This window comes from Acanthaster planci, linkage group LG11, assembly GCF_054643075.1.
Source record: "Acanthaster planci isolate LZ-2023a linkage group LG11, COTS_SCS, whole genome shotgun sequence".
Lineage (NCBI taxonomy): Eukaryota > Metazoa > Echinodermata > Asteroidea > Valvatida > Acanthasteridae > Acanthaster > Acanthaster planci.
Genome location: NC_141787.1, coordinates 11319331 through 11344190, shown reverse-complemented (window position 1 = coordinate 11344190; position 24860 = coordinate 11319331). Strand labels below are relative to the sequence as shown.

Here is a 24860-nt window from a genome sequence, read left to right as displayed (position 1 = left end):
AAAAAACCTACAACAAAGAGCAAGGATTAGACTTCAGTTCGAACATCACATGTAACTTGTAAGACTGCTAAATACAGTGTAGCCGTTGTCAAGATTCCTCATCAAACCTGTTTAAAAGAGTTCACAGTTGTAATACTATGCATGTCTTTAGAAGGAGATAAATTCCATGTACATGTACAGACTGGTAAATGTACGGGTACATTTATACTGTACCTGCAATGTAAGCTGTACTCAAGATTCAAGATTCTTTTATGTTGAAATGGTCTCTAAAGGTCACACTCACAGTCACAGAAGCTTGAAATAAAATTTCTGTGTACCCGTATGTAATATCAGTGATTGATTTTTAATTGAACAGAGCAGCCTCTGTGAAAGTCTGCTGCTGGATTGCTAATGCCCAAGGGAGACAACTTGCTCTAGGAATTAATAATCTCATGGTGTCTGCCTTTTCCCAGCATATTAACCAGGGCCCGCATTGAAATCTCTGGCATGTCTGGGAATTGTATTGATTTTTTGGTGCCATGCTCTGCGTTTATGAGATGGTCCCTGGATAATCATAATATGTGGCCTCGGCTTCCACCTCAGTGCATCCAGCCTGTGTACATGTACTGTACATGTACATGTACACTTCTGTACAGTATTGTGTATGCGCTCGGTGTAGGGAGGTGCGGCATGTGTGGTGCACGTACCACATGTACTGTACATGTACATACAGGGCCTTACGACCAACATGTTTGCCTGCTGTGAGGTTGTCTGCGCAAATATGCAGGCCAGCCAGGGATTATATTAAACTGGGTGTTGGCTCATGAATTTTTCGTCTGTGTTCGTATGCTGTGTGTTGGGACGCTGAATCGGATGATACTGGCAGTCTCTCTGCATTGCAGCATTTTTGGATCACAAGGAGTTTGCCAGGTGAGCTTGGGAATATTGGTTGTTTCTTGGCCCTATATTTTTCTGTCATGGATATGTCTGGACGATAGTGGAATTTCTTGTTGGATTTGCAGAGGTAGGTGAGACACCTGGGTTTTTTAGGAAGAATTTATCTGAGTAAAGTTTGGGGTTCATTTCCAAGAAGATGTCTTGACAATTTTCACTGTAGGTGAATGTCAGTTTCTGAAAAATTGTGGCCTGTTTCTTCAAAAATTAGAAACAGTACGTGTAAGTACATACATGTACTTGTACATTAAACTTTCATTTCCAGGCAAACATTCTGCCATGCCATTTCAGGGAGGACTTGGATTTATTTTGATATACATATGTTTATTTAGGATGTAGAGTTTTATTTAGATTTCCACCCGGCTGTTAGTTTACTGTTAATATAGGGCCCTATCCAGCAACCGCTGGCAATAGAGGTTTGAAAATCACTTTGTTGAGTGTGCATAGGTACAAATTATAAAGTGTTGCCGCTTGTTTGTTGACTTTTACATGTATTTTTTCTCACTTGCAAACTGGAATCGGTAGGGGAAGAAAAAGTAGCTTTTTGTTTTGTAATTTAATAACCAGATTTAATCTTGTGTGTACGTGAACATGTGACTTTAATTAAATACCGGTAAGTGAGAATTTAGAACTGACTTGGTATGGTGACATGAGGGTCACTTCTTGTTGGGTACCAGCAAGTTCAAAATTGTATTTATTTGATTCAATTTGTGCATACACCTAGTACTGTACGGCTTGTACCGATACATTGACTAAAATGTCACATTGGCCCATTCAGTGAATTTATAATGTATTAGTGCAATGCACGTCATTGCAGTGCATTGTTGAATGAGTGTAATGCATAACCCATGTGCGATCAGTGGAGCAATAGGGGAAATCCTGGATTAGCGGATGCATATTATAGAATGTCCGTTGTTGAGTATGAAGCAAAGTGCAGGGGCTCTTTTCGTGTATTGCAGTCCACAAGAAATATTTCGGAATCTTAATTTTTTTTTTTTATTGGAGAATTTTCGTCATACTTGTAAAACTGGATAATAATGTTCTTGTTCCAGTTAAAAGTTTTAGGCTCAAAGGGGAATGGGGAGAGGAAGCCAGATCAAGAGTATATCTGGTTTCGCAAGTGACTTCATCATACACTTAGACCCGCCACAATTTGCTAGCTCCCATTGGCGATCGCTGAAGTTGCAGGTTAACCTCTGGTTCCGTGGTTCCATGAGTAAATGGCAATAAATGTGTGGGCTTAGCTTAAACTGAAGTGATGTCATACTTGCTGACCGGATTCACATGAATGATCATAGGAGTTTAAAAATTCAGTTGGGGACCCATTCTCTGTTTGCATCCATAGGAGTTCACGAACAGTACGTCAAATTAGTCATGACACCCTCTTTATTTGACCAAATACTATAGTTCTAGCATCTTTGAACAAACACTGTACATGTAGATCTTGTACATGTAAGCAATATAAACCAAATGTAATCACGCACCTGAAAACTTGAAAATACAGTTGTACATGTACAATGCAAGTTTTATTTACCATTTGCAAGACTTATGTGAATGCATGTGAGGTCACTTAAGATGAATAACATTTTCAGCCGTGTTGTAGCTCAATACTTATCACGAGTACTTGTCACCAGTCATCGCAAGAACTATTGCAAATATCTTTCACGACGATTAGTAGTGGGTGAGTTTTTACAATGGAATGCCCGAGTTAACAGTTTTTCCATGTCAGGAAAATCTCTTGGCTTACTCTGTGACTAGGATACTTGCAGGTATATCCTCCATGGATGTGAAACCTGCCCCCCACCTGTACAAATGGAGGATGAGAGAGCCCCTAGCCCTGTGTGTTGGGAGGGGGACACCCAGACCAGACCTCCTTATTGTACAGGACTGCCTGCTGAAATGCTTTCCTTACAGCATCAGTGTGGTCCGATGCTTGTACATCTACTAGGCCCTCAAGATTAATTTGGTAACCCCGATAGGAAGTCATTACTGCTGCGGTCAGGGACTATGATCGTGTTAAGGTGATACATGTGTCTGTGCATTAAATGCCTATTCAACTACATGTAATAGGGTTGGTGACTTGCCTAAATGCACATGTGCATGTTTGTGAACTAAACATGACATGCATACTGTGTGATGCCACAGCAGTAATGAAGTCTGTAGGCTGCACGTGCCATGTGAAAGAAAATTCTTTGCTACGTTTGTGAAGCAGAAGTAGGCGCGTAGTGTCAAGCACCGAATTTCAGTGTACGCATCTTTGCCGCTGCAGATAAATCACAACTGAGAAAACCACACCCCAGCCGACGCCATGACGGAACGGGGCGAGATTAAGGTCTTGGAGACAGCAGATGACATCCAGGAGCGCCGGCAGCAGGTGCTAAACCACTATGAGGAGTTCAAGCGGCTGGCGCGGGAGCGTCGGGATAAGCTGGAAGCCGCTCGCCGCTTCCAGTTCTTCAAGCGGGACGCTGACGAGCTGGAGACCTGGATCCTGGAGAAACTGCAGACTGCCTCGGATGAGAGCTTCAGGGATCCCGTCAACTTGCAGGTTGGTAATTTGTTTTCAGGCTTTTGGGCTTTTCTTGCATCGAGACTACATGTACTTCAAAAAGTGGAAGTGAAAAATATACAGTTCTCTTACATTGACACAAGTGTCATTTGCCTGTAATTCTAAAGCCATCCCTTTATGGGATGGACATGTACCGGTATGTATGTATGTAATGTAACAACAGATTTGATAGGATAGACTGATCCATTTTGCCCAACCCCTTGCTTGTCAGCAAGCATTGTGATACAGGAAAGGCACACATGTGTTCTGTGTGCACAATTGCCGAAGCTTAATGGGTTGGTCTGTTTAATATCTCTACGAGTCTCTAAATTTACAACTGATGGGTTAATCATTTGACTTTCGAAATTGCTTTGCTGAATGGTTCACACCTAATTGCTGTGATGATTTCATTGATTTCACTAACTTGTCATTTTTTTGCAGTGGAATGTTATATGAAATTTACTTTTTTTTCCTTGGAAAATGTACATGTATATATATACAATATACAGGATATATACTCATTTTTATGGACTGGTAGCATTCACTAATGTTGAGCTTTTTTCCCTCCTCAAAACTGCCATTTGCCATGGAAATGTTCATTTCTTCTTTTGGAAAGCTCGGCAGCAAAATATGATTTTCTTGCCCTAAAGTGGCGTTGTTTACCCAAACCCACTTGCTTCATGCTGTTGTAGTCCTGTTCTGATTTGCTGAAAGTTACTGTACATGTCGGTGTAAAATTTGTACATACGGGCCAAAACAAGTCTCCAAACTCATTTGCTCAAATCTTAAGCCACTTCAGAAATGATCTGACAAGAAAGGATGTACCGGTATCAGGATGTTGAAGGCCATATTTTTCTTTCGTATTGAAACAAGAAAAACAAAAGAAACATTAACTTGTCCTTGTTCCTTCCCCATCATATCACAGGACTTAAGACACCTTAGAAATCTTAAGGTATGGCTGCTTGCACAAGTCACGTCCATGGTGTACCAGTTGTGATGTACATTCATGTAACCCGTACAGCTGTGCCACACGTACACTTGTGGTAGCATTCAAATCAATGATGTACATGTAGTGCCCTCTAGCTTTCTCCCTCATTGTTGTGGGAATGGGAAGGAAGGAGGGGAGTGGTACAGGATGGCCGGGGGGAGGGGGAGGGGACAGAGGTATTCAAACTACCCAGGACTCCCTCTGAATTCCCATTTGCAACACTTCACTGATTCCATTCCTTTTTTGTCAAGAGCTTTGCCCAATCCTTTCTCCTGGTTCTGCATGTGCAGTGTGGTAATTACTAGTACATACAAGCTCAGTACATGTGTGCTGTGTCTCTTATTTTTCTATCTTCTGACTCTCCTTCATGTCCTTGTGATTTGCTTACTTCAAATATTGTATTAGCAGGTCCTTTCATTTTACCGATGCATACCTGTACCAGTAGCAGATTGTTGCATGTTAGCATTTTCCCTGTTAAAAAATTTCATCGCACGTTTTAGTTTTATCCAGATTTGCATGCTATATACATGCATATGTAGAATAAGTGGATATCTGACAGACGCTATCCCTACTTACCTGTCACCTAACCTCACAAATGATTGAAACATTTATTCCCACCTATGTCCATGGTCAAATCACACACTAACAACTTCGAATCCATGTTACAAGAGACACAAACACTATACATAAAACCAGTCTCACCTACATGTACACATTCCACAGAATGTTGTATAAATTTGCATGTTGTTTTTTTTTTTCACTTGAGTGTTCTTGTCTTTGATTGTGCATGTGCATTTTGTAGTGGTGTACAATACAATATATGTTCCTCGGACTCACAGGCTGTGTTATTTTAAAATTAATTAATGTGATACTTAATTGCCAATTTTATATTTTCCTTTTCTGAAACACCAAAAGTTTGCACAATACACCGTGCTCGATTATACATGTAACTATTTTACGAAGCACTTCAAGCATTAAGCAGCAGAATATGTGAAAAATGGAACACATTAACAACATGCATGTAATTTGGGAGCTAAACCTAAAAAGAAATGGTAAATGTATTCAAGGATTTTTTCGTAGCTGATATGTATATCAGTCTCCCAATGTAGTTGGCTGGTAATCTATTGAATAATCACAAAATGCATGTCTAATGTTTTTACGTGTAGATGGATAAAGTTACCTCATTCAGTACAGTTCAGGTACATGTACAGTGTACATGTACATGTAGTTGTGCTGGAAATCTACCACATTCTCTTTGATCAAGTGTGTGTCTTGCATTCATGATACTGATGACTTTCACGACTCAGTACATTAGAATCAGTCACAATAAATACTGGTACACGTGTACGGTACATACATCATATTGCCATGTCTGAGTTGCTTGGTTATTCATTGAAATGACAACTCAGTGGGTAATTGCTGCAATCACAACCGTAGAGATGATGGACAGGTGCACAATTTCAAGCCACAGCCAAGTACCAGTAATTTGGACATGACCTGGGTATAGTGCTTGGCATTTGGGCTGGTATCCTGTTATTGCTAAGCAGATATTTCCTGTGCTTAGCAAAAATCCCATGCTGGGCCAATCTTTGAAATTTGATCCTGTAGGATATACATGTAGCATTACGCACACTGGGTGTTCTTGTGTTGGGAATGCTTTTGCCCAGTTCTCACTAGAAACTTGCAGTATTACAAGCAGTCGAAATAAAGGCATATTCCTTTGATTGGCTGTGGACTTTACGTACGTGTATTATGTACAGGTACGTATACCATGAACAGACGGTACAAGTAAATGATGAAGGTGAGAAAGGAAAGATAAAAAGTACATGTACACACGTAGGTATTTTACATTGTAAACTGCATACATTCTGTATTGCTGTTAATCCCAATCTCCTCTTTTGCTCTGCAGGGTAAGCTGCAGAAGCACCAGGCATTTGAGGCTGAGGTGATCGCCCATAGCAACGCTATTGAGCAGCTGGATCAGTCTGGCAATGCCATGATTGCCGAGCAACACTTTGCCTCAGATGTCATCGAGGTAATTTGTCTGATACTTCCACATTCATGTGGGCTTTATGAATATTAGGAAATTCCACAAGCAACGAAATATTACTTGAAAGTCAAGTACTCTCAATAAATATGGCTTTTTTTCCAGTAAGGAATGACGTCACTTGGTAGAAATACCCTGGGATTTGTTTCCGTGAAGTTACATAAAAGTCTAGGAAAATTCTCTGGAAGTATCTAATTGTACAGGAAGTAACGTTTCACTAATTTCATTTTGGTTTCAGTTTTTGGTTTTGGGATGTTTTACCCTCATCAATAGGTTCTGCAGAGAATCATAAAATGAAAATATCTTTTGACAACTGCATATAAAGTACGGTAACATTTCTCACCACAAAAGGTTTTCAGCACGAGCTACATGTATGCATAAAGTGCTTTGGGGGCTTTAGAATGTTTAATGTTATCAGTAATAAATTTCTGCAGGAAAATCACAAAAATTCAAATACAGCAAATGTGTGGTCAAGTACAAGAAAAGCAAATTTTGTTCCCTCCAAAGATCCTTTCATGCAACTACATGTATGCCCACACACAAAAATGGGATCTTTAGTTGATGTTCAAGTCAAACTTGACAATCAAGTGTCAATGTATAACCAAGTAACCATGTTGACCATTTCTCTGATTTGTTTTACAGGCCCGCCTGATTGAACTGCACCGCCTGTGGGACTTGCTGCTCAGCAAGTTGCGGGAGAAGGGCATCAAGCTCCTGCAAGCCCAGAAGCTGGTCCACTTCCTGCGGGAATGGGAGGAGGTCATGTTCTGGATCAGAGACAAGGTGAGAAAAGGGAGTGGGATGTTGAGTGACTGGCAGAAGGGCCCAAGCTGCTTGCAACCCCTACTTACAGTTTTGATTACAAGCGTACATTACCTGCGGAGGCTCTCCTCTTTTCACAGCCCCCTTTTCCAACACAGATCCTGAAGTTTGCTGCACATGCATGACATGTGAAGTCAGGGTGTAGATCAGAAAGAGACTTCTGTAAAAACACAATCACCTCAGACAATAAAGAATAGAAATGCAGGTACATTTTAAGTCTTGCAATAGCTCGATTTTGGCATTTTTCCAGCTTTTAGTTGCAGTATTGTTACATGCAGTTGTGTGCTCTTTTCATGCAAAATTTGAGGCAAAAAGTCAGGTCCCACTCACTTCCCTATTTATGCCTGACTTAGTTTCACCCTGTCGACCCTCTGAGAAAGTAACTTAAAGCAATAGCACTAGGATCTTTTATGATGTATACCTCCAAATGGGTTATTACTGTTCAGTTTTTCCTTAGTTGCTAGACTTGGAGAGGTTTTTGATGGGGATGCTGGGTAGTTCTTACTCATAACATACCCATCATTTTCACACATCTTCATCTGGTTAAACTGTTAAGACTGTCATATTTTGTAAGTCATCCAACTTTTTTTTTCAAACGACATGGTTATTTTATGAAATAGACATGCTGTGTCTGCAACAGCAATTTGGAACTGATGCACATCCTGTACAAATTTCAAAATATTGCACAGGGGTCCTGAAAATAAAGATTACTGAAGATCAGGTGTGTGGATGCTTCAATTTTGTCATAATTTTTTTCCTTTCGCACATCCAGGAGACCTTTGCCTCCTCTGTAGAGACGGGCCTTGACCTGGAGCACGTGGAGGTCCTCCAGAAGAAGTTTGATGAGTTCCAGAAGGACCTGGCAGCTCACGAGGACCGGGTGGCAGCAGTGAACGATGAGGCCAACACGCTTCTGGGTGAGGAGCACCCGGAGAGTGAGACTATCCGCCTCAAGCAGGAGGAGATGAACGAGGCCTGGGAGCACCTCAAGAGGCTGGCCACCATCCGGCAGGAGAAGCTGTTTGGAGCTATGGAGATCCAGCGCTTCAACAGGTAGGGTGGTGCTCCCCTCCTCCTCTCGACTGGGTGCCACGAGTCACTCTTAATCCTCCCAAATAAGGCAGCGTTTTAATATACTATATGAATGGGACTTTGTGATGCCAGATCAGATCATCGGCGAAGGATTCACAGAAGCTGAACACATTTCAACTCAACTAAGGTTCACCGCAGCCTTTTTGTGACGTCAAGTTGCTTCGCTGTTGCATCTGCCTGAAGTATGGAGCCGCATTTTCATTGCAGGAAGCAGGTTGCAATGCTGGTTTCACCTGGAACTTCAAGGGGTACTGGCTTCAATCTTGTTGCATCTCCTAGTGTGTTCAGAACATCCCGGAAGGATTGGGAATGACCTGAGAGGTTAACAGTAACAAAGAGAGAAAGTGGGCTGGCAGTTTCAGCCGTTTGCCCATTCATTGCCCAAGTGAAAATGTTACAAGTTGGTGTCCATTCAGTTGCACATTCCGTCTCTCTCCATATGTTAACTGTGCTTGTTTGCAGCCTGTCTGTACTGCACCACGGGATGTTATTACTAGGCAATGAAACCCCTTGTCTTATTCACACTCTGAAATCCTCATTGATGGTAAGGGTTACACTGAGCATTTCCTCCCTGGAGGAAGTGGGGAAACATATCTGATACATACATATAAATCTGATGCCGATGTCTGAGGTGTAAGGAGACTTTTGTATGTTGTAGTTGATGTGTATTCAGTAGCATCCATGATCTTCTCAATCCCACAGGGACGCCGATGAGACCATCAGTTGGATCAACGAGAAGGACTCCATCCTGTCTTCGGATGATTATGGCCGTGACCTGGCCAGCGTGCAGGCCCTGCAGCGTAAGCATGAAGGCATTGAACGTGACCTGAATGCCCTGGAAGACAAGGTTAGTGGAGGGGAGGGTGTGACATTGGTTTAAACGTATTGATGGTAAAGCTCCATAGTATGTACCTTTTCTGCACAATGAAAGTAACAGTAGTTGCAACATTTTGATGGGTAGTTAATAGTTGGTGCTAACTTTCACTAATGACTGAGTACTTAAATGTGGACAGTACTTGAAATAGGTTCAAAAGGAGTACTGTGAACAATGTCAGCGTTGAAAATGGATTTCCATGGATCACGGCCGATGTTTTCCTGGAGTACAAGTACTGGTTTGGGAAAGCATCAGAAACGGACCTCAAACCTGTCATTCTTGAATCCAGCCTACACTCAAACATAGTTTTTAACCATGTCAGTTTAGTTCATGGATGCTGTCCAATTAAATCTGCAGTGGGCCATATTTATGCAGCCTTACTCTCTCTCTTTCAGGTGACCTGCTTGGTTCAAGAAGCAGACCGCTTGGAGCAGATCCACACCGACCATGCTCCTGAGATCCAATCCAAGCGTGATGAGATTGCCAACAACTGGGAGAACCTACGCTCCAAGGTGAGTTAATTTATTCCAGTTATATCAGTCAATTTGGTAAGTAGAAAACTATGTACTCGCATAGTATGTTATGAGTTTGAGTTGAAAATGTGACCTCCATAAGGGGTTCATTGTTAAAACAAAAAAAGGGAGTAAAAAGGGTTGAAAAATGTATCAGTAGAAAAAAAATCAGTTCTGTTTTAGTTTGACAGCATACTTCCTTGTTCTGGCAGCATGTTAGCATAAGTTAAGGGATTGATATACGTAGTTGTTTATGTTTGGTATGGATGATCGTGTGGCATGACTGTGTTTAGGGTAACTGCTGAATTTTGCCTTCGAGCCAGAAGTGCTGAATCTATCTCATACACTCACTCTTTCCTAGGCTGACGAGCGCCGCATCCGCCTGGAGGAGTCCAACAAGCTGCAGCGCTTTGTGGCCGACTACCGTGACTTGATCACCTGGGTGCACGACATGAAGGCCCTGATCAACTCGGACGAGCTGGCCAAGGATGTGCCGGGGGCCGAGGCTCTCATGGAACGTCACCAGGAACATAAGGTAAAGACTCCAGGATCACAGATCGCTTAGTTTCTGGACTTTGTTTCATTTAGCTGAATTTGTTGTTGTTTTTTTAATGCCATGTCCGGCTGCTACTAGTTGAAAAATCAAATTCAAAGATTTGTGCAACTTACAGTTTCCTCTTTGTGGCTTTCCAGTCCCATGTCTGTGTATGTGAAAGACCAACATCTTGCATCATTTTTATCTCAAAATTGAGGGAGTTTCTTTGAAGAAAACTAGAATCTGTTTCACTGTGCTGTGTTTTGCTAGAACATGGAAGGCACTTACCCCTAGGTTTCCTTTTAACCAGCTATCAGTTACATTCTTAAAGCCCTCTGAGTTGAGAGAATGGAAAGAGTCTATGTCCAGTTTTTAAAACAGGATCTTCAAATTTGCTGTAAATTGGCACTTTTGTTCATCTAAAATTGTACAGAAGTCCTCTCGGATGTAATTTGGTGAGGTGTGTAACACCACCAACAAGATTTCCAAATGAATGGCGCTATCATCCTTCTTGTCTGACGTATTCACCCCGTAATACATGTACCTTAGAAAAAGTAAAAAAAAAAAAAAATTTAGTACATCGGAAAGCTCGGGAAAAACTACTTCCTGGGCCAGCAACAAAGACAGTATTCGTGCAATTTTATACTTCCGGTCTTGGTTTTCAGGGAGAGATTGATGCACATGATGACAACTTCAGAGCCTGTGCTGATGAAGGTCAAGAACTGGTGGACACTGACCACCCTGCTAAAGAGGAAGTCAAGGAAAAGGTGAGACCTTAGAGTAGCAGTTACAATACAGTTTCATTCATTTTTAACTTATTACTGACCTTGTGCTTGTTTGGTTTTAGCACACAATCTTTATCTGTCACACAGCTACTATGTTTTGTGACTTTCAAACATTCAAACTGCTGCTACGCTTAAGAAAGAGCACATTTACCGCAGTTCAAGTTCACAAACCAGATAAGCGTAAGGTTGTGAAAACTTCACCCAGTCTTATCAAATTTTAAAACAAATTTGGATGTTGTTGATCATACCAAGTTCATGTGTGAAACTTTTTGACATAGATTAGAAATTGAAAACTGCAGTTGGATTTTACTTTTCCCCCAACCGTTGTGAAAATGTGACCATGTGCAGTTTCATGTTGTATTAGGAAATCCATTTAAACAATTGAAACATCTGCTTGCAAGTTGTCTGAGATTTGCACTCATTGGCATTAAGTAAGCCTGTTGAATTCTACCATTTCCCTTAGCTTGTCAACCTCGCTGAGGAGAAGGCAAGCCTAGAGAAGTTGTGGGAAGAGCGCCGTGTCCAGTATGAGCAGTGCATGGACTTACAGCTGTTCTACAGAGACACTGAGCAGGCTAACACCTGGATGGCCAAGCAGGAGGTAAGGGGGTCAGTCTGAACACAGCCTAAATGGTCTAAGAACAGCACGAATCTGATTGTCATCAGTCATCCGATGAGACCTTTTATTCCACAGGGATACACATGAGTAGACCCATTTGTACTATCCCTCCGTGACAAAAGCAGTTACCAGAAAGCTGACTGCCATGCAGAACCTCCATGAGTATCCCTGCACACATGAACCAACACTTCAGTTTTTATCAGTATGTTAGGAATAGGCCAACCAGATTACAGGGAAAAAGCAGTTGCCAGCAGACAAGCTTCCAATACAATATCAGAAACTTTGAGGACATGAACTGTCCTCATATGTATGTGGAATACGAGCTCAGTGCAGTGATGGCTTCACTGGACAGTTGTTCAGGTTGTCTGGTTTCCTGAGCTACGTTTGCTTTATATGTGGGACAGTCACAAGAACTTTTGCCTTTCCTGTTTGTGAAGGCTTTCTTGAGCAACGAAGACCTCGGGGACTCCATCGACTCTGTCGAAGCTCTGATCAAGAAGCACAATGATTTTGAGAAGTCCCTCAACGCACAAGAGGAAAAGATCAAGGTAGGGTTTGTTATTAACCAGACTACAAAATCTGAACTCATCTCAATAGTTAACCCCTTTGATCTCCTTGTAACTCATTCAAAATTATATTTAATTGGCCAGGGTTAGGAGAATGTTTATTTGATTCCTACAGAAAATGTTTGAAACTGATTGCGGAGCTAGAGATGAAGTCAAGCAGAGTAAAACAGCCCAGAATTATATAAAAGGCACAGGTTCCATTTTGGACCTGCCACGTCTCCTTGAGATTCACAGACGGTGTCACTGCAAACTCTGATGATCCACCGTGCAAAGTCCCAGATCATTTAGCAGAGATAAACTCCCTGTATCGTTTCGTATCCTTTGTCAAAGTTACATAGTACACGAGTAATGTTTGTAAGTTTTCATCGTGACTTTGAAGTGGACATCATGCTGCGCCTGCAGGTTACCAAAGTAAGATGCTAAGTGTTACAGTTTTTCAGAAATATTCATGTGAAAAATGGATGTTTGTGATTCATAGGCCTTGGATGACTTTGCCACCAAACTGATCGAGAGCGACCACTATGCATCGGATGATGTGGAAAGACGACGTGATGAGGTAGGGAACAAAATCTAAGTGCATTGAAGAACGCATTTCTGAAAAACTATACATTATTTAAGCCAAGTCAAAAGATCAAAACAAACTTAATGTGTTAATGACAATAAATTCATCATGCAGCTTTGGATCTTTGTGACTTTTGCCTTCCCCCCCAAAAATCAGGTCTTTCTTGTTAAGCTGTCATGTACTTACAAGGTAAAGGTCTTAGTCTAATACACTGGTGCCTGCCTGTACTTTTTTGTGTGCCCACATCAGCTGATCAAGCGCCGCGAGGCCCTGATTGAGAAGGCCAACATCCGCCGCAGCCTGCTGGAGGACTCGTACCGCTACCAGCAGTTTGACCGGGATGCCGACGAGGTGGAAGGCTGGATCCGAGAGAAACTCAAGCAGACCTCAGACGAATCCTACAGGGTAGGTGTCTGAGACCAGACAAGGAGTTCACTTTGCAGTTGCGGTGCCTAGGGCATGAATCCCAACGGGTGCAGTCGTACTAGAAAGTATTTTGCAAGATCACATGCATTTTTCTCTGCCCTGACCACCCGAGGTCAATTTCATGGAGCAACTGAACCGCAGACAAATCATACTGACAACAGATGAGAAACAGTGCTCTGTATATTCACAACCTTGACATGCTGCGCACAGAAATTTCTGTCAATATTGCATCACTACTATGAGCAAATTCTTCCGCTGAAGTTACCATTCTCATCAGTGCTCGCGCTTTACCAAACTGATCAACACTTCCCAGAGAATGGTTGGCCCCAGCGTTTTCTTCCCATTTTTCTATTACCTTCCTCTTCTGCCCTGGTGCAAAGCTGGGAACTAAGGCTGAATAACGGTTGAGTAATGCTCAGGCTACCAGGGAAGGACAAATCCATGCATCATGCGTTTGATAAACGAATGCAGTTTTTGAACTCGAATAACCAAGCCTGTGTAGATTTGTGTGCACTCTTTCTTGTGTAACTCGTGCTAAATTTTATGGGGGTCACCAAATGTTTTGCAGGATCCCACCAACCTGACAGGCAAACAGCAGCGGCACCAGGCATTTGAGGCTGAGCTGAACATCAACCAGGTTCGGATCAACTCCGTCCGGGAGCAAGGGGAAGAGATGATCGCTGAGGAGCACTACAACACGCCAGAGATTGAGCGACGCCTGGCTGAACTCAATGAGTTGTGGAGCAGCCTGATTACTCAGACTGAGACAAAGAGTGAGTGAAGCGCGACTCACTTTTAATGTGGAAACAATTGAAATTGCATGCAAGTGTTTGCATTCTTGTTTGGGTATCCACGGGACTCTCAACGTCTCAGAAACGCACATTTCAATTGCTTTTCTGAAATCTATGAAGCTCCATTACTTTAAATTAGTCTTGAAAAATAAAAGGAAATTTTGTTCATATTCTGGAGCTGAATCTCATCCCTCAGATTTAAGAATAATGCTTGAGGGAAACAGTGCTCAAACTTGACCTGAACTCGTTTGACTCTCACGCAGCAGTAATGAGATTTCTCTGGTGAGCCAGATCCTTGAATATGTGCACCTGGTTTCTTCCTGACAGGTGTGCGCCTGCAAGAAGCCACACAGGCCCTGCAGTTCAGCATGAACGTGGCCGAGATCCAGTCCTACGTGACAGAGATGGATGGCCTCCTGCAGACAGATGATCACGGAAAGGTACTCGAGGATAGAGGGTGACGTCAAGGGCACTTTTTGTCTTTCTCGTGTTTGTGAATATGTCTGTTTAAGTATTTGAAGGGTCTGATTTGTGGCAGTGTACCTTGTCAAGAGATGACACTTGTGAAAAGGAAGCCTTTTATGGATGGAAAGGCTTGCTCAAAACTGGAACAGACAATTCTTTGAGGCTTTGCCTAGGCATTGAAAAAAAATAATTCCTTTCTGTTCGCGAGTGTTATCTTGAGTGCGAAAGCATGGAAGCAGCCTCAAATCCACAAGTCCCACACTCCAAGCTCTGAAGCATCACCTGACCTAGTTGAATAGGGTTTGACCACAGAAAATGGAATTTGAATGTACTAAAGAGGGCAGTTTTGCCAACAAATGATAAATAGGGCCCTGGCTTAAAAAACATGAACACCTTGCAATATACTTGTAAACTTTGTGTTCATCCCCTTTGAACTGCAATCCTAAAATCTTTTAGATTGTGTACATACTTTCATATGTTACCCGTGCTAAGTTGTTTGGGGTGAAAAATGTTTGCATGTTGTGTCCATCCCCTGTGTGTGTCCAGGGATAACTTTTCTACAAAGGGTAGTGGATTTCTCCTGCCCTCTTTGATCGGTCCATCGTTCAGGTCTGTGGTGCATGGAAGTGCCTGTCCTTAGTCCATGGGAGAGTGCTGTGCTGTAGGAACAGTAGGAACCTCGGTGCCGTGTTGTCTGTGTCACAGTAAACTATCTCGCCTCTTGCCTGCAGGACATTGGCACTGTGCAGTCCATGCAGAAGAAGGTGGCCGAGATGGAGAACCAGCTGGGTCAGCTGGAGGAGCGCATCGTGGCCTCCACCACCCAGAGCCAGCAGTTTGCCATGGCCGACCACTTTGACAAGGACACCATCATCGAGAAGGAGGTCGTCCTGAAAGAGCGCTACCAGTCTCTGCAGGTAGGCCTCCATTGGAGGGCCTTCTATTGATCATGAAAAATGGCCCTCATAATTGGCAGTCCTAAAAATCTCAATGCCTCATCAAACTCTTTAAGTGGTTGACCAGTGAGATTGAAACAGCAGATACAGCTGATTATTGCATAGTTTAAAACTTCGTAAAAATGTATGGACCAATTTGTCAGCAGTGTGAAAAAAATTGTGCTTTGCAGCCATGATATTTTTCTGATAGGATTTGAGATTTTTCTCCTTTTGTTTCCTCCTATTTCTTCCATTTTCAGCAGTCTGTACCTTTGTCTTAATACATAGGAAGTCTGCTCGGAACTTGTCCTCTTTTTTCTGCAGGGTCTAACATTCCTGACCTGTTATTCAGTGCTTTCCAGAAAACCCAAGATGCAAACATTCTTTGGAGTCTTAAGAAAGACTAGCAGCTACAGCTTTGATGGGTTTGTTTGGCCACTGATTCAAGAAAAGATTTTGTTGTTGTGGTGTCTCTTGCCTCCAGGCTCCCTTACAGGCTCGCAAGAAGAAGCTGGAGGACTCGTACCGCTACCACCAGTTCCTGCGGGATGTGGACGATGAGGAGGCCTGGATCCGAGAGAAGGAGCCCATCGTCACCTCCACCAACCGAGGCCGGGACCTGATCGGCGTCCAGAACCTAATCAAGAAGAACCAGGCCCTGATGACGGAGATCTCGGGCCATGAGCCCAGGATCACCTCGGTGGCCAAGATTGGCCGGGAGATGATCGATGAAGGTTAGAATTTGGATTTTGCTATTCAGACTGACTTTGGGAATTCACTTTATGTCTGAAGATTACCATCCCAGTAAAGCTTGATATGGAAATCACACATGAGAATTACTTCAACCAGGAAAACGTGACCAATGCTGATCTTTATGCAATGATGTTGGCCATTTTGTTTCCCTCCATATTGTTATGGAAGTGGCATCTTCCGGCTTGCTAGTGCAGACATGTTCACTTTTATTACTCACTGTGCAAGGGTTAGGCTAGATAATTTGAATCCATAAACTTAGCCTTATTCCCTAATCCCAATGAGGTGTTCCATGGGCACCTTGCTAAATACACCAAAGTGTACCAAAATGAGTTAGTCATGTGGCATTCTGCAGTACTCGTTTAAACACCAATCCTACCACTGGGTATTAACATATTCTCCATTTCTGTCGGTTGCTACCATCCAAGAACATACAACCTCTGACCACAGTTGCATGCAAGTAGCATTAGGCATATCGTTTACTGGATTGTAGACACACATATGTTCAAAACGTGGAAAGTGAAGCAGCACTCTGGTAAAATTGGCAAAAGCAAACTTTGTATCACTATTGGAGCCTTCAACTGCTTTTTGTTTGTTTTCGTCGCCAGAACACTTTGCCTCGGAGGAAATCGCCACCAAGGTGAACGCCCTGGAGGAGAAGTGGCAAAACCTGAAGGACAAGGCGGCCAAGCGCAAGGAGGACCTGGACGACTCCCTGGAGGCCCAGCAGTACTTTGCCGACGCCAACGAGGCCGAGTCCTGGATGAAGGAGAAGGAGCCCATCGTCTGCAGCGAGGATTACGGCAAGGATGAGGACACTGCAGAGGTGGGTTGCCCCGAGCCGCAGCCTGAAGTAATGGCTATGGCTGGGTGTAATGAGTGTAACAGTAAAAGCAGTCGCTTGTGGCTGGATTCAGTTCCATAGACACATATTGTTACCACCAGCCATATCCAAACTTTTAGAACTCGGCCATATTTGGCAATCTGCAATATTTTCTGGTTTGTATGTTTCTTCTGTAAATAATACAAATGAATATACAAGGACCCTATTGATTTCATGCCTTCTCGTGTGAAATGGGCTAAATTTCACACCTTAACGAGGTACATTTCGGCTTCTCTGACTCTGAATACGATTTTGAAGGCATCGCTGCAAGTGGCATTACTCATACCTCTTTTCAAAGAAACCAAATTTGATAAAGTTGTTCAATTCTGCTTCTTGTTTTTGACAGTCTCTGCTGAAAAAGCATGAGGCCCTTCAGTCAGACCTGAAGGCCTACCACTGGACCATTGAGAACCTGGCCAAACAGGCAGAGGAATGCCGAGTAAGTCTTCCCCTTTCTTTCCTTCCGTTACTTTTGCTTCTCTTCCTGCAGTCTGTGTGTGCCCCAATTTGTTGTGTTTTCTTGGATTTGGACCAAATTCGCAGGCTGCATATATTCTGAGTGAACTTGGTGTGGAGTGTGCCTTCTGTCAGGCAAATAGAGCTTAAGGCAAACATAACATAGTGGTTGCAGTCGCATAAAGACTGAATATATTAAAATGCATCCCTTACCGATATTGGATTGTTACATGTACGTGTAGGTGTGCTGTGATGTTTCACAAACCATCTCCCTGCAACAAAAAATTACCCTCCCCCCCCCTTTGCCCCACCCACAGAATTCCTGCATGAATTGTACATTAATTGTGTGTTATTATCCTTGTTTCGTACTTATTTCTGTTTGAGTGGTCTCTCTGGTAAATCTCTGGACCTTGCATTAATCTCTCCTTTGCCATGGCCATTCATGATTTGCCTGGCGTTTCTCACAGTACGATCCTCCCCAGTCGATGGTGCGCTTTTTAATCGGAACCGTAAGTAGGCGGTCAAGAGCATGGTGAATGTGGAAGACAGAGACTTCAGAGCATTTCGTCCCATGCCCATTCTCATCCGGGTTGAGCAGGGTTTAATAACCACACAAAATTCATTTCAATTTCCCGCGGGAGAGCAGTTTTCCTAGCCGTCAAACGTGGTGAACAGAAATGTGCAGATTCTCTCTATTATGAGCTTTCAAGTACTGACTGTAATAATTCTGTATGGAGACGGGCTGTACGTGGGTACTGCAACATGTGTTTTGTGAACGCACTACCGCTTTTGATTTACTCGCACTTACGAATATCGTATATATGCGAGTTTCATTCTGCACTCACCAAAGGCTGCAAAGGGCTTTCCTACAGTGGTGTATGTACGTGATGATAAAAGCAAAACCCTGTTTAATAACTCAACAGTCTGTCGGTCAAGCATTATTTCCACACTTTGCTGATTACTGAAATATTGGCATTCCTCCTGCTCGCATCAGCTCTTGTGGTTTGAAAAGACATTCTGTCTCAAGAATTTGCATCATGTGATGCTTGCCAAGATACTCTTTTCATTTCATGCAAGAAATTGCATGCTGTAACTTCCCAGAGCTTTTTCTTCAACGTCACACAACTGGTGGTTCCTCTATTGCTCTTGTAATCTGGAAAAAAGTGGACAAATGTCTAAGATATGGTCAATGCTTTAGCCTGTCAGATCTCACCTTGTGAATGCATGGGCCATTTTCCAATACTCAACTTCGGCTCCATCTCAGGCTTCACCTGTTTTTAAACTAGCTGACTGAAGCTGTAAGCACAGTAATTAGTCTAATAGTGCCACAGAACATGAAATAAGATGTAAGAGAGCCAGACATTACAGGAACCCAATTTAATTTAAATGCTTCAGGCCCACAATCGGGGATTAGTTTTGGGAATGAAGCCTCAGACAGAGTCCAAGTCGAGTATTGGAAAAGGGCGATGGGTTCAGTGTATGATTGTCTCAAGTTGACAGTCATAGGCGAAGATCTAGCTCCCCGTAGTGGCGCAAGATGGGGAACTTCACTGTGAATACGCGTAAAACGTTGTTATGGGTGCCATTTGAGTTGGACTACGCCTGTGCAGTGCATGTAAATGTGCAGGTGCTGCGACAGGCACGCACTCACTATGCCTGCGCCTATGCATTAATGTTCACACTCGAATGGCGCCCATGGTGATAACACCTTTTTTGGCCGAGTTCCCTTCTTGGGCTGCTGTACGGTGCGATACAATCTTTGGTCAGAGGGTCTGCTGCGTTAGCATTGAGGGCACTGTTGACTAGACAAAGAAGTTGATATCAAAACTTACTGTAGGAGTTCTGCAGATATACACAGGATTTGCACAGTTCTTAAACATCCGCCTGTTATTGAATTCTTTGCTGGCCGTCTGTGCGGTCCTATCTTGAATTATGGGAAATACGTGTTAACCTAAGGGGCCTAATCACTGTAATGGCATCCAAAAAGCAATTTCAGACATTTGTTCAAATTTCCATTTGTCAATGAACAGAATAACTTTCATTTTGTGCATTTTGTATATTTATGTCTTCATGGCCATTTATGTACATTCATAACGGTACATAGGTTTGCATTTTTTCAGTTCAGGAGAAATATTAAAGGTTTTGAATGGGTCTAAAACTTTGGTTGGGGGGACCTTAACTTCTTGTCGAAAAGTTACACAAATCTCAGTGGAAACATGTATACGAGTATGAATACACAGCTAAGTGAGATCTTGCATTTCTTGTATTTTGAATGCAGTGCTGAACATGGCGTACCAAATGAACTAACTAATCTCAGCATGCATGGTGGAAGTTTGTGGATGCTAATATTTTCCTGACATACAGAAACAACAGTGCATGGTTTCTGTGATTCAGCATATTGACATGTGAACGGTTAACCTTCTGCATGGATTTTGTGCTTTATAATACTTTAAAAGGTACCCTGAAGCAATGTAATGTTTTCTGACATTTTGTATCGTAGATTGAAGTTTGAAACATCTTGAAAGGGGAAAAATCAGTGGTTGCGAGAAGGTTGTGAATTTCTACTTGGGTTTTGGTTATGATGCGCTTCCAGAGTACATGGCAAATATTATGAAATCATTATCCCACCCATTGCATCTTCACACTAATTCAGATTATACTAAAAACCATTCATTATAGAGATATATATTTAAAACACATTTAAGCTTAGTCCCAATCATGTTATGTGTCAGTTGAATTGACTACAAAACTGACTTCAAATCTTTTTCAAAATATTTAAATAAACATTTTTACATGAAATCTTGCTTCTTTCTATGAATATGCTTTTATTAGAAATGCATTCATTCATTAATAAACTTTGTTGGATAAATTTAGCGTACTCCATTTTGCAAAGATCGCCATGCATTGAATTTCACTATTTTATTTCTGATAGCAACAAGAGGTGCCCGTGAGTGATGAGGCTGGCAAAGAATGTGTTGTTGCTCTCTACGATTACACCGAGAAGAGTCCCCGGGAGGTGTCCATGAAGAAAGGAGACATCCTGGTCCTTCTGAACAGCAGCAACAAGGTAAAACACAGAATAGTTTTTAATCTGATTACCATATAAAGTTGACTGGTGGTGGGCTTGAGGGTGGGAGGTTTACATGTTTAAATGAAAACAGTTCCAAATCTGTTGACAGATTTTCCCAAATGTTTATATTGAACTGCCACTTTTAGAGGTTTAATGTTTTGACTGATCCAATCTGCAGTTCATTTTTATTGTAAAGGATGCCTTTAAAATATAATCTGATTTTCGGAACACTTTACTGCTCAGTTGTTTCAAAAGAATTTTATTCATGTATTCGGCGGCTTCTGTAAAGTGTTGACGCACATTTAAGTGGTTTGTAAAAGTTTTCTATATGCTTTTCATATTAAATGTAAATTCCCACCCTCAGGTGGGCTGATGCTTGCTGATTAAACTGTGCTTGTGTTAATCACTCTTTGGTACTTGACCACGTCGTTACCACGTCTACCTCGTCAACTTGCAAACTTGCCGGTCACTTTATAGATCACTTTGGTTTTGATGACAAGGAAAAAGAAGATAAGGCAATTGTAGGAGTTCAGATGACTTGGGCAGCAGTCACAGACCCAAAGGTTGAAGAGTTAAAAGCGTGTCTGTGTGTAAACTTGAATGTCTGTGGTCATGATTCTGATTCTAGTGTTTTCTGTTTCAGACTTGACTCACCAAAAAAATGAACTGTATTTAGAACCTAATTGCAAAACTATGATGGTTCCTATAGAAATGCTGTCCAGTCTCTCCTCATTGCAAAGCATAATACGACATTTTTGGAAACCGGACTGGATAAAGTGGTGTGACTCCCACGTATACATATTGCTTTGGGCTACAGGACTGGTGGAAGGTTGAGGTGAATGATCGTCAGGGCTTCGTCCCCGCTGCCTATGTCAAGAAGATTGATGCTGCCCAGAGTGCTTCCCAGGCCAATCTGGCTGAGGAGGATGGCAGCATCAAGGCCAGACAGGCTCAGATTGAAAAACAGTATGTCCAGTGTTAATAAGCTGTTTGCGAGTTAAATCTGGTACATTGAGTTTAAACAATTTGAATTCCCCAGACTAAAGACACTGTTGCTGTACCTTGTGATTCAGGGCAACTTTTTGCATAGCGACCACCATCTCTGGAATGGACTGGCTCCTTTCGGCCCTTATTCATTGAGAAAAGTGTATTATTGCAAGGCGTCTCTTATGCAAAAGCTTGCCCCGAATCACGAGGTATAGCAACAGTGTTTTTAGTCTGGAGAATTCAAATTGTTAGGTTTAAAGAACTCGGTGTACTAGATCTTATTCAAATTTAACTCGCAAAAGTCTTATTGTCTTATCCTCTCCCTGCTCTCTTCAAAACAAATTACTGGCTATCACAGGGAAGCTCTGAAATGTAGTTTAGGTGTTGGTGGGGAACCTGTTGGATGTTTCCTGTTGACCACCTGTGCTGTGAATGAAGGTAATGAATGTTTAAACATTTGAGGAACCATTACCCCCGGCAAAGTGTGTTGAAAGCAATTTTTTGGATTTGACAGGATGAGGGTTGAGTTGCCAAAACAGCATGAGAACTTTAATTGAATAAAGTTAATGGATTATTAGATCTCTAGGAATTGAATTTGAAAGTAAGGACGTAGCAAAATAACGACAGAGTAGAAAGTCTGAACAAGCTCCTTGTTGGAGGAGTTGTACTGTGGGGTTGATCGGTTTAAGTTCATTGGTTCACTCACAGGTGGATTGCCAATTGAGATTGAAGCCTGTAGTTAACTGAGTGCACTTGTTTTGTCGTTTGTTTCTCACAGATACGATGACCTGCTGCAGAAGGCCGACGTCCGCAAGGAGAAACTGGAAGAGTCCTGCAAGCGCTACATGCTGCTGCGAGAGGCCAATGACCTCAATCAGTGGATCAAGGATAAGGTCAGAGACAGGGAACCGGGGCCCCAATTGCATGATAACTGCACTTGTCAGTATGAGGTTACCAATTAAGAATGCGTTGCTCAACGGATGACTAACACCTGGGCATCATCCGTGGAGCAATTTGTGATGCTGCTAGTTGCATTCAAGCCCAGAAGTAGTGTTTGGATTTAGTAGTCCTCATTCCCAAATGATGGAAAACTTCATGTATGCCACAATAAATGTGAAAAACCTCATGCTTCTCAAAATCACCGCATGACAGAAACACAGAGTTTTCATTAGCCTTTGACCCGACTATCACCAGCTGGTGCTTTAGTCATGAAAGTAACCCTGTATAGCTATCACTTTATTCAATGATAGCACAATGTGTTCTTTCTTGTAGGAAGCCTTTGTGACTGCACAAGAGGTTGGTGAGGACTTGGAGCAAGTCCAGATACTGCAGAAGAAGTTTGACAACTTCCAGAAGGTGAGTTGGCCCAGCCATAGAAGTGAACTTTCTGTTTTAGAAACAAGAGGCTTAAGTTTGTTAATCTAGATTTTCAAGATTCCGCTTTTCACATCAGTTTTCAATTGTTAGATTACAGCTGACAGTAGTCCTTTCTTACTAACTGTTAAAACGCTGTGTATAAATTGATTAGTGAGTATTGACTGAAATGCTTGCATCAGTTGTTTCTCGCATCTTGTGATAACATTGATGAAATGTGGCGTCATATTTTACTCAGGATCTTGCTGCAAATGAGAGCCGTCTTGATGAAATCAATGAACAATCAAAGGAACTGCCCGTCGATGAGAGCCCGGAAGATGATGTGGTTCGCCAACGTGTCTACGTAAGTGCCTTCTCTTAGTCTGTATAAACTTCCAACCTAACACTGCCGTACTTCTGCCACACTGCAATACCATGTAGGTTGTTAATATCTATTTGGTTTGACCTTGATGTGATGTGGTGCCACGCGTACTTGATGCAACGGTGTAATTTACTCGTCAGTCCTTGTTCACGAAGCCATCATTTCCCCTTGGTACACAGGAGCTGAACGAACGTTGGAAGGCCCTGCAGAGGTTGACTGAAGAGCGAAGCGAGGTCCTCGGCACGGCCCATGAGGTCCAGCGCTTCTTCAGGTAAGATTGGACCCAGGGATAGCATTGTCAATTAATATTTTTTTCCCTTCCTACGTTGTTTTTATAGAATGGAGATAAAGATTTGAACATTGCATTCCTTGGTTGTTCTGTCCCTGTGCACTATTGCATTCAAATCTTACATGAACCTGCTACACACCAGTCAATGAGAGCCTTTGGTGAGAAATAGCACCAAGGCTTTTGATTAGCTCTATGCTGATTGGTCACAGTTGAGATGCAGATATCTTGCATAATGAATGGATACACCTGCATGTGCGTGTGTATTGTTGACTTCCACAGTGCAGACATCTATTTCGTGTAGTAAATTGAACAAAGTGCTTTCCAGATTGTGGTGGAACATTTCCAGCAAACAAAGCATTTTTGAACCTTCATTAACATTCGTGAGTTTCATGCATTTTATGCAGAGATGCCGACGAGACCAAGGACTGGATCAATGACAAGAACAAATCCCTCAACACGGAGAACCTGGGCCATGACTTGCACAGTGTACAGGCCCTGCAACGCAAGCACCAGGGGCTGGAGAGAGACCTGAATGCCCTGGGAAGCCAGGTAGGGAGGGAGATGGCAGCACACACCAGCTGCAGAAGGAGTCATTGTGTTAACAGAAAACAGAATATGGCATTAGCAGGGAGTGTGACTTCCGGATGTGAAAGAGATGCACGTTGCAGGGTAGTCTCTTTCAGTTTCGTTAGCTTTGAGTTAGCTCTGTCATCTTCTCTTATCTGTAGGTGAACAAACTGGATGAGACCGCAACCAGACTGATCCAGACCCACCCTGACCAGGCAGAGCCAATCACAGAGAAGTGCCAGGACATCGATGCCGCATGGAACAACCTTCAGCAGAGGGTAAAGATTTGCATGTACATGTACTTACATAATGATTCCGTGTCTTTGTTTGGAAAGTGACCCAGTGAAGTTTATGTGGATTTTAAAGAATGGTTATCTATAAAATTCCACAATGTGTGACAATGCTTACTTTCACTAGTAAATGTCACGAGTTTGACTTTGAGAAGGAAATGCTTTTCATCATCTTTATGCATTATCTAAAGGATTTACAGTCTCAGATCTACAACAGAGAAATTCTCCCTTTGATTAGATGGGACTGTGTTTTTTGTATGTGTTTGTATGATTATAAAAACTGACGCGAAAGTATGACACCCAATTTTCCAATCTTTCTCTGCTCTTTGTTAA

The 24860-nt window shown here is 42.3% G+C and overlaps 1 protein-coding gene across 15 annotated transcripts in view; it reads left to right on the top strand.

Moving 5' to 3' along the window:
• Positions 1-24860, top strand: part of sptan1 (spectrin alpha, non-erythrocytic 1) — a 51767-nt gene that overhangs the window by 7799 nt on the left and 19108 nt on the right. For 7 of the 15 annotated variants that reach the window (XM_022245323.2, XM_087143060.1, XM_087143067.1 and 4 more), the window contains exons 2-29: positions 3203-3481; positions 4407-4433; positions 6379-6504; positions 7159-7299; positions 8111-8391; positions 9133-9277; positions 9700-9816; positions 10178-10351; positions 11017-11118; positions 11600-11737; positions 12193-12303; positions 12800-12877; positions 13133-13288; positions 13878-14082; positions 14428-14540; positions 15297-15482; positions 15985-16234; positions 16859-17076; positions 17480-17572; positions 18057-18098; positions 20522-20656; positions 21477-21625; positions 22425-22539; positions 22919-23002; positions 23259-23363; positions 23561-23652; positions 24075-24219; positions 24399-24515. In XM_022245323.2, the coding sequence (XP_022101015.2) occupies positions 3242-3481; positions 4407-4433; positions 6379-6504; positions 7159-7299; positions 8111-8391; positions 9133-9277; positions 9700-9816; positions 10178-10351; positions 11017-11118; positions 11600-11737; positions 12193-12303; positions 12800-12877; positions 13133-13288; positions 13878-14082; positions 14428-14540; positions 15297-15482; positions 15985-16234; positions 16859-17076; positions 17480-17572; positions 18057-18098; positions 20522-20656; positions 21477-21625; positions 22425-22539; positions 22919-23002; positions 23259-23363; positions 23561-23652; positions 24075-24219; positions 24399-24515 (3885 nt within the window). In that variant the 5' untranslated portion in view covers positions 3203-3241. Of the gene's footprint in view, positions 1-660; positions 1004-3202; positions 3482-4406; positions 4434-6378; positions 6505-7158; positions 7300-8110; positions 8392-9132; positions 9278-9699; positions 9817-10177; positions 10352-11016; positions 11119-11599; positions 11738-12192; positions 12304-12799; positions 12878-13132; positions 13289-13877; positions 14083-14427; positions 14541-15296; positions 15483-15984; positions 16235-16858; positions 17077-17479; positions 17573-18056; positions 18099-20521; positions 20657-21476; positions 21626-22424; positions 22540-22918; positions 23003-23258; positions 23364-23560; positions 23653-24074; positions 24220-24398; positions 24516-24860 lie in introns of those variants that run through there. The other 8 variants (XM_087143063.1, XM_087143062.1, XM_087143066.1 and 5 more) reach the window with 5 other exon arrangements.